Consider the following 10,721-nt stretch of genomic DNA (forward strand, 5'->3'; position numbering starts at 1 on the left):
AATCCGTGTTAAATTATATACATTTTACTAATCCCATTTTTTTAGGGATTAGTATTTCAAAATGTAAATAACTTTACATGAATTGTCATAGTATATATAGAACTTCAATCTTGTGTATTGTATGTAACAAACTTTCAAATCTTGTGCATTATATGTATCCGAATATACGTGACAATCACATAAGCTGTCACTTGTAAGCTTTTGATTGGTCGAATACATACAATGCACAAAATTTAGAAGTTTATTACATACAATGCATAGGATTAAAGTTCGATACATACTATAACAATTGGTGTAAAGTTGTTTACATTTTGAAATAATAATATATTTTTTTTTTAATTAATTGCAATTCAGTGGTGCAGTTCGGGGAAAGTAACATATTTGAATAATTTAACTTGTCTAATATTCAATGAAAGAAATTGATATTCTTAAAGTCTCACAAAATCGTTAAATGGTTTCACAAGGACCTTATTTCAATATATATTCGAGTTAGTTTGTGCTTATCTATGTTCAAAAAAAACGAAAATAGTGTTCATCTTACAAAATGGTTTCAATAGCAAATAATATTAGGTTCCTCGCTCTACTTTGTTGCATCATGCTGGTTTCAACCCACATAGCAAGTTTCACAACTTTGTTTACAAAAACTGCATCTCAAGGTATGTATATATATATATATATATATATATATAGATAGATGCATATTCTAGTATATATTCTTAGCTAGCTGTTCAAAATTTGACTTTCACACTAATTGCCGGTCTATTAATTTTATGAAGTGAATAAGTTTTCATGGTGCCGGAAGATCTTGAGTGATCCGGGGGGAGGCGGTGGAGATTCTGATGGACACGGCTTCTAGCACCTCCGGCACCATCACGTAAATGATGTAATGGACAGTTATGTATTCACGTGGCTATACATGAATGGGATTATATATGATCGATGTTGATATGTTATCATGACGAGAGTCAATAAATAAAATTCAAACTTCCTTTTGGAAACATAGCCACACTTACAAAAACTTTCATTCTTCAAGCATGTTATCTTTTACGTATTAGTTAAATGAAGTGAATGAAGCCTCCAACTAATGAAACTCGGTATCTACATCACCGTGCTTCACTTTTCTTTTTTCATTTTCCTTCTATAAATATTTCATGCATCCACTTATTTAAATTCCATGCATAAAGAACCCAACCTCAAAAAATATTTGCACTGCCTTTCAAGAAAAAAAAAACACATTTATTCTCTATTTTTAGTAATTTGATACAAACTAGTATCTTAATCTCGGACGTTGCCCCGAGAAAGATAACGTTGCGTAAAACGTATATTGTGTATAAGAATGGTATTATATAAATAATAATAAATGTGCGTTGATATAACCTAATAGAATTGTGGTGGTGGTGTTGATAGAATGAAAATTTGAGTTAATGCAAAAATCATGTAGGGGTAAAAAACTGGAAAAAAATGTGATAAAGTTAATGGCTAAATTGAAAAACCAAAAATTTGTGGTGTAAACTTGTAATTAAATTCTAAAATAATGAAAGTTTGTGGGGAACGTAAAAAATTCAAAATTTTTGTGATAAAAATAAGAAAATAAAAAGAGGTATAGTAAAATTAAAAAAAATAAAATAATAAAATCCATGATGTTTTTAAGGCTTAATATAGGGTAAGGTTATTTTAAGAACCTCTAAAAAGGCAGAAACCTTTAAAAACCCTTTTTAAATTCAAATTATTCACTATATGATTGCTTACACATGTTCAAATGGCTGTATAATTGCTTAAAAATGTTTATATAACCATCTATATACATTTGATCCTCATCAATCTCATGAAAATATTATTTTACAAAAATACTTGATATATATGATCGACCTGCATACATGTGATCATAACGTTATTCGTTCACATGTGATCATAAAATTCATGTATCCAAAAATTGCATAATAGATTATAATCCATGTTTCTACATAACTGTAAAATCTAAAATTTCATCTAAACAATTCAAAAACAATCAAAAATAATTATCATGTAAATAATAACTAAGGATTAAGCTTGATTTAAAAAGTTCTAAAAAGTTCTTGCCTTTTCAGAGGTTCTTAAAATAACTTTTCACGGGTGAGTTATTTTGAAAACGCGCAAATAAAAAAGAACTCAAGAACCATTCTAGACCACACATTCTTTTTCTCTTTCTCTCTCTTCAATTAAATAATAAAATTCACCCAAATAATTCAAAATGCTTTATCTCACAAACCGTAAATCGTTAGACGAAACAAAAAGCATGGGTAATCTTAAAATTTCGTCCTATTTCATTAGAGATCCAACTCGATATACTTTTGACGACTTTTTAATGTTCGTTTTCTTTTTGGTACTTACACATAACTTACACATGTGTAGGTTGAACAAAAATTATGATTCAGAACGGGCTTCGCCTTTAAGGATATTCACTAACCAAAGCTAGTGGAGGTGATAGGTCGTTGAGGGTGATAGGTCATAGAGGGTGATAGGCCATAGGGGGTGACTGGTGATGGGTGATTTACTTAACGGGCTCTGCCCTTAGCCGCTATGGACTGACGGGCTCCGCCTTTGGCCACCATGGCTCTGCCATAGATTGACGGGCTCCTCCCTTAACCTTCATTGTTGTCTGCATATGTTCATTTACTAATTTATATGTGAAAACAATGATTCTACACATGTGTGGGAACACAAGTACAAGAGGAAAAAAAAAATTAAAAATTCGTCAAAAGTATATTGAATTTGATTTCTAATGAAAGGGGACGAAATTTTAAGACTACCCTTGCTTTTTGTTTCATTTAACCATTTATGGTTTATGAGATAAAACATTTTGAATGATTTGAGTGAATTTTATTATTTAATTGAAAAGAGAGAAAGAGAGAAAAAATGTGTGGTCTAGAATAGTTCTTGAGTTCTTTTTTATTTGTGAGTTCTTAAATAACCCTTCCTCTCTCTCTCTCTCTCTCTATATATATATATATATATATATATCACTCGTTCATTATACCTTCCGTCCCATTAAATGTGTCCTATTTTGAATATTCAAAGTCTTATTTTGCAAACTTTGACTTTAAATATTTTGATATGTGTTATATAATATTTGATGAAACTTATACGAATTGATTGAGTATTAGATGTATATTTTATAGGGAAAAATACATAAAAAGGTAATCTATTTACACAAATTTCTTATTAAAGATAACCTATTTTGTTTTCGTTTATTTAAAGGACTCTATTTCTAAAAATTTCCTAATAAAGGGTATCTCGTTAGTTTTTGACAGACGACGCCCGTTAAGTGTCATGTCACCGATGCCACGTCATCAGATTTGTTGACGTGGCAGTTGACTTTGACTAACTTATATATGTTCATTTTGGACCCCGTCAGCAGATATGATAACATGGTATCGGTGACGTGACACTTAATGGGCGTCGTTTATTAAAAACTAACGAGATACCTTTTATTAGAAATTTTTTGAAAATAGGGTCCTTTAAATAAAAGAAACAAAATAGGTTACCTTTAATAGGAAATTTGTGTAAATAGGTTACTTTTTTATGTATTAAACCCTATTTTATAAGTATAAGTTTTATCAAATATTATATAACACAAATCAAAATATTTAAGGTTAAAGTTTATTAAATAATACTTTGAAAATTCAAAATATTACATATTTAGTGGGACGGATGGAGTTAATTAAACTCCGTATATACAAACTAATAGTTGTTTTGTTTGTTTAATATTTGTGTTTAGAGCCACACGGCTAACGTTATAACATACACTCTTAGAAGTTAAAACTGTATAATATTAAAAAATTGTATGATTTACTTCCCAATTAGGTGTTTAAGAGCACCACTTTCACTTCTCCCATATATACCAATAAACTAAAATAGGATTGTAATATCATTTAATCGACATGTGGCACAATCTTTAGATGACACGTGTCTTTTTTAGTATTTACTAATAAATAAATTCTATTTAGAGTTGGAATTGGAATTGGAATATCTACCAACAAACTAAAATATTTATCGTTATATTGTTATTAATTGTTTCCACATAGTGTACGAATTTGTTATAATATATATCTCTATTAAAATAAATGATACAATATCTATCTTTTATCTATTTTCTCTATATAACTAAGAGATAAAAAATCCTATGTGTCACTTTTATCTAAATGACAATTAGGATTTTTGCTTAGTTGTAAATTTTGTAAATATTTGCTACTTTTTCTAGCCATGTAGATAATAATTAATAATAATTATTTTTTTAAAAAAATAATAACTATAATAATTATTAATTAAACTTTTGTATTTAACTTTTTAATCTTTCAATCAATTCCTTGAGTTAGTCATTTATTTATCCGTAAGTTGTTCTTTTTTTAACATTGAAATAGTATAAATTTGTATTTATCTCTCTGTAGTCTTTTATTTGATCCAATTTTTAATTTGAATACTAATGAATAAATTGGAAACAAGTTTCATATTGATCACTATAAATTATTAAACAAATTTTAAGTTATATACTCGTGTGTATGCATATTATTTACGAAGAAGTTATCTTTTAAGAAAGAAGATATACGGTTTAAGATCACAAAATAATAGATCAAACTATAATTAGTAGGTGATAAATATCATAATCATGTAAATTTGTTTAAAAAAATGAACTTGATGGTTTATTAATGAAGTATATTTTAGTTTTTTGGATTTTTTTTTGTTATATGGTTATATGATTTAGACACTATTTAAAAAACTCTATTTGATTAGTGTTTAAATATATTTATTTACAAAGTAATTGCTTTTATTATAAGTAAATTTATATGTGTATATACTGTTGCTATAATATTATAGTCTTATACATTAAATTCGGAAAATACATTATTTGTTTTTAACAGATTTTATGATAATATTGATCTACCATGCAACGCATGGGTTTAATCTAGTATAATATATACTCCGTAAGTATAATTACAATTTAGAATATGATCTATGCTTCGTATGTATTTAAATCAGTATATTTTCAAGTTTAATAAGGAAAATAACTTTGTCAAAACAATAATAAAAAGAAAAATTATAATCATAATACTAATTTACCAATAAACTAAAACAGGACTGAGATATTTTTGAGACGATATGTGGCGTAATCCTTGATCAACATATGTCCTTTTGGTTTATTTATTTTATTAAATTAGCTTTTTTAATTGTATACAGATTCAATTTTCTTATTAGACTTAGAGTTAAATTCTAACTATTGGCTTATATATACAAAACACATTATAACCTTATTTGATTGATCATTCTTATTAATAAAATTGTTTTTTTTTTTCCTTTTCGATTCTTCAACTCCTATTACTTATACCACTTATAATAATAAGTTATTAACATAAAGACTTCAAAGTTTTGAATTTACAATCCAAAATTACAAGGCTATTTTACAAGTTTTAATTTTGATGTGATTTTTAAAAGTTAAGGTAATCTAAAACTTTAACTACACATATACTATATTTATCTTTACTGTTTATTATAACTTAGCTTCGATCATTGATTAACTTAACCACAATTTACTTCAGTGTCACAAATCATCTATGAGACATATTCGAATTTTTTTTCCTGATATAATGTATATAGCTAGCTACCGTACATCGTACGAGTATTAGAACTATTATATATATATATATAAGACAAACCTTAATTTTAAAGCGGAAAATTAAAACCCTTAAATAAAGTTTAACTTTTAATTATATCCGTTATATCAAATGTTGATGTGATTCATAATTTTTTTAATCGACACTTGGCATATTACTTACACGACACGTGTCAATTTGTTTTCTTTTTGAACGGCAAAAATAATTATATTAATTATAAGGCAAACTAGCAAGAGACTAGTTGTCAAAGGTACAATTACAATTACAATTACAATCTAGAATCGAAACCAATACATTTGACTTTAGACTTATCCCGAAACATTAACTGCGAGGACTTCAAAAAGAGTGAAAAAAACTCATGCCAATTACAGTTGCCCAAGACACGAGAAAAACTCCCAACCAACAAAGACTGAACCACCAATTTTCACTTCGTAGTGTTTTTAATGAAGTCCCAACCATGTCTCAGGGGAAGACTCGAACAAAACCATCGTCAATAAAAAAAAAAACCACGCAGCAAGTAGTGTCCAAAAGTAAGAACAATGGACCCAATTCTTCTAAACTCCACAAACAAATGAGTACAGCGCCAGCAACGTCAAGACAAAAACGATTCATCCAACATGCAAAGGGTTCGCTATCCAGTCACTCCAAACGTATGTTTTTTTCCTGTCGCAATTAGAGATCCAAAGAAAAGAGAGAGATACAATCGAATTGAACATATCATTGGAGCTAGCATGAATACCATTATGAGAATTGCATTATTTCTCTCCTTCCAAATATGCCACCACCATATGAATATGATTGCTTCAAGAATATTACATTGGAGATTAGTAATACTAAGGCTAGAAGGAGTAGCCCATTAAGGGAATGCTCCTCCTCCATCCAAATCTTGACACATGGCACTCTCCAATCATTTGGGGCATTCCCCCATTCCTTTGGGGTGGAGGAATGCCCATTGAGGCATACTTTTTTTTTTTGATTTAAAACTAAATTATATAAAACATACTACATTCTATTAAAAAAAACATCACACTAAAAAACATTACATAAAAAAATATATATAAAACTAAGCTGAGTCGTCATCGTCGGTGCTAACATAATCTCGAAGATCGACGAAGGGATCAGCTGGAGGCACGAAGGGATCAGCTGGAGGCTCGAAGTCATGTGGTGTGTTCGCCCAAAGATGGTCAACCAAATATGCCGTTAGCATGTTGTGGGTTTCTCGGTTTTTGATGGTATGCAGATTTTGGATCCGAACTTCCATTGGAGTTTGGTGACTCCAATAATCGGGATTTAGGCTCGGTTCTTGAGCGTTGTAGTCTTGGCACACGGCTTTGCCTTCGTCTTTCAGAATCATATTATGTAATATGATACAAGCATAACAAAAATCCTGAATGGATTTTTTGTCCCAATATAGCGCCGGATGTTTTAGAGCCTTCCATCGTTTTTTAAGCACTCCGAAAGCCCGCTCAATACCCTTTCGTGTCGACTTTTGTTTTTTCTTAAAAAGCCTTCTTTTTTCATCAATCGGGTCAAAAAACGTCTTCACAAATGTAGCATATTCAGGATAGATGCCGTCGCCTAAATAGTAGCCCTTCGCGTAATGGTTTCCGTTTGCCGAAAACGGAACTGCAAATACAAATAAAACATACAAAAATTGACTCAATAATAAATTAATATTTACAATTACACATTAATAATTAAACTTTTATCATTAAACTTTTACCACTAGGTGCCAAGCCGTTAATAATTTCCTCAAGAATCGGCGATGCTTCAAACACATTGATATCATTGTGCGAACCTTGCTGTCCAAAATAAGCATTCCAAATCCATAGATCGTTGGATGCTACAGCCTGCAGTATCAATGACGGTCTACCCACATGACCGCTCGTGTAAGTACCTCGCCAAGCCGCCGGACACATCTCCCATGGTCAATGCATACAATCAATACTACCAATCATACCGGGAAAACCAAGAAGTTGTTCATGGACATAGTACATACGATGCAGATCGGTCGGAGTTGGTCTCCGTAGGTAGGTTGGCCCATAAATTTCCCGTATACCTTTGAATGATATATATATATATATAAGTATAAATACTCTGTAAAAAATATATATATAGTATAAATAATTAACTATATATACACTGTAAAAAGTATTACCGATACAAAATTTTAGACACGCTTCCTTTGAAGTTCGCTTAGACATCTGCAAATACTCATTAAGGAAATCACTATTCACGCCGTATGCCAATTGGCGAATTGCAGATGTACACTTCTGTACCTCGGCGAACCCTCTTCTCCCAGCCCGGTCATATCTCGTCTGAAAATATGGGTACCTAGCCTCCAAATCACCAACTATCCGCATAAATAAAGGTTTTGTCATACGAAACCTTTTTCTGAAAAGTCTCGCGTTGTATCGCAGTTGATCATCAAAGTAGTCATGCATCAAACGCGCATGTGCTTCAATACGATTACGGTCAACTGGTACCCTTTGGTGAATGATTGGGGCAGGTTGGTCAATAAGCCGCCTTTGAACTAGTTGGGCAGCTCGAAGAATCACATTATGGACACGATCTTCGTAATCGTCGTGACCGTTAGACGATCCAGATGAAGATCCAGATGAATCATTGGAATCCATTTGGTGGTTTTAAAAGAGAATATGTGTATGTATCTTTTTGAAAGAAAAGTTGAAGAAAGAATGAAGATAGATAGAATTTGTTTAGTTATGTGAGAATATGTGAATGTATATATATATATATATATATAAAGTGAAATGTAAAAAAAAAAAATTAATTTTTTGTTTACTTCCAAGCTCCAACGGCCAAATCTCACTACAAAACAAACATTCCGGACGCGTTAGAAAAGGGAAGGGGCACACATTTTCATCGAGTGGAAGGCCCCCCGGGTCAAAGTGAGGCGTTCCGGGGCGTTCCTCATGAAAATTAAGAGTGGGAACGAGCTACTCCCTTCAGTCTAATATGTAGATCCTTATACCAACTTATCAACTCAGTAGGGTTCACAACATGAATGATATGGTGTACCCATTCACTTAGTTTTCTTCTAGTAGCATTTATATGAAAAAATTTTTGAAACAGTGATTTGGGGAGAGTGTTTTGTCAAACAAGTTTTCGAAAAAAAAATTTATACAACAAGGTAAACCGGCTTTTGAAAAGCCGGGTTCAAAAAGTAGCCTCGAAACCGGCTTTTGAAAAGCCGGGTTCGAAAAAGTACACCCGAAACCGGCTTTTTAAAAGCCGGGTTCAGAACATTGTCAGGTAAACAGGACGCAACAGACCAAAGCCGGTTTTCTTCTTATGTTCGACCTTTCTTTGCTCCAAAACAAGCTTACAATCATTAATTTTGTAGTAAAGTTCATACCCGTCGTTTATATCCTCTTTATATTTCGCTTTCAATGCATGAAATATTATTGTAAGAGGTGATGATGGGTCAGATGACGAAGAAGAAGCCATAAGTTTCCCTTTAAAAAATAACTTATACTGATATACTTTTGTAAGTAAGTTATATTATATATAGTTTTACGAAGAAGAAGAAGTATAAGCCGAATTATATATATATACTACTTTCGAACCCGGCTTTTGAAAAGCCGGTTTCGAAGTTCGAGCCATCGACCACTGTAGCTAGTCGTCTTCTTGTCTGCGTCTTGTCACATCACCTGCAAGTTCTGAACCCGGCTTTTGAAAAGCCGGTTTCGGGTGTACTTTTCCGAACCCGGTTTTTTATAAGTCGGTTTCGAGGCTACTTTTTTGAACCCGGCTTTTCAAAAGCCGGTTTACCTTGTTGTATAAATTTTTTTTTTTTTAAAATTTGTTTGACAAAACACACTCCCCAGATCACTGTTTCAAAATATTTTTCGCATTTATATACGCCCAAGAGTGAAATATATGGCTGCTATCATCAATGCCATTTTCATAAAGTTTACAACTAGCAGTTGTCACATCTACACCTCTTCCAAACAAATTGACAAGCGAAGGGATGCCGTTTCGTAATAGACGCCACACAAACATATTTATCTTTTTGGAGACCTTTCTGTTCCAACTTGAAGGATAATTATTATTATTGGGAAGGGAGTGATGGTCAATATATTTACGAACAATAGCAACAGAGAACATGGATTTCCTTCTAAATTCCACGTCCATGAGTCATCACCACCATTATTTTCTTTTGGTAAAATTTGGAGCAAATTGTTGAGTTGTTCCTGTTCGTTCCCATTCCTTAGATACCTGCGCCAATTCCAAACCCAGGTTGTGCTAGGATGTCAATTTGTTCTACTTAAAAGAATTATTAATTTAAAGTTACCTAATGCTTATCTAATTCTAATCTATATATTAATTTGACATATCTTTTTTTATTTTTTATGTATATATTATTTATATTTATATTATTGTTGTTGCTTTGTAATTCTTGAACGACATCAATATTATTGGATTTAGTTTCCATATATCAAATTTGTAAAACAGTTTAATAATGCTAACAATTAAATTAAACAATAAAATCAAAAGTATAACAAATTTAAAAGACAAAGACAAGAAGTTCTAAACATTCTGATTAACATAACATACTCTAATATTGTTTCATAAGAAGAATTAAGTTTTTTTTATAGTGTTATAAGTTATAATAAATTGATCACCACCACATATAAAAAAAAAATTGAATGATATATTATCGTCAAACCATACATCGTACGTGTATTAGTACTAGTATGTATATATATAAAAGACAAACCTTAATTTTAAAGCGGAAAAGTTTAACCCTTAAATAAAGTTTAACTTTTAATTATATCCATTATATCAAATGTTGATGTAATATGTCTTATTTAAAATTTTATATAGTAGCATTATACCCGCGCGATGCGGCGGTGGTCGTGACGGCGACGGTGTGGTGGTGGAGGCGAGTGTTGGTGGTGGATGCGACGTCGAGTGCCGTAGATAATTCATATAAAAATAATTGATTTAAAAAGGTTAATGGAGATATTTTAGAAAAATAAATGATTGATAGTGTAATTTAATTATTAATGTTAACAGAATAGTATATGTGAAAATATTTAAAAGGTTGTA

At 31.2% G+C, this 10,721-nt stretch overlaps 1 protein-coding gene and 1 long non-coding RNA gene across 2 annotated transcripts; one reads left to right on the forward strand and one right to left on the reverse strand.

The window, feature by feature from the left end:
* The first annotated feature begins 505 nt into the window (after positions 1-505).
* LOC122590290 lies at positions 506-1,085 on the forward strand. The gene is made up of 2 exons (XR_006322442.1): positions 506-656; positions 777-1,085. It is a non-coding gene; the product is annotated as an uncharacterized LOC122590290 (long non-coding RNA).
* Positions 1,086-6,711: 5,626 nt separating this feature from the next.
* Positions 6,712-8,284, reverse strand: LOC122586718. The gene is made up of 2 exons (XM_043758707.1): positions 7,807-8,284; positions 6,712-7,274 (listed from the first exon to the last, which is right to left on the reverse strand). Exons 1-2 carry the CDS (start codon positions 8,282-8,284, stop codon positions 6,712-6,714), a joined length of 1,041 nt encoding a protein of 346 aa, XP_043614642.1.
* Positions 8,285-10,721: the final 2,437 nt, after the last annotated feature.

The sequence above is a fragment of the Erigeron canadensis genome, chromosome 2 (genome assembly GCF_010389155.1).
Source record: "Erigeron canadensis isolate Cc75 chromosome 2, C_canadensis_v1, whole genome shotgun sequence".
Lineage (NCBI taxonomy): Eukaryota > Viridiplantae > Streptophyta > Magnoliopsida > Asterales > Asteraceae > Erigeron > Erigeron canadensis.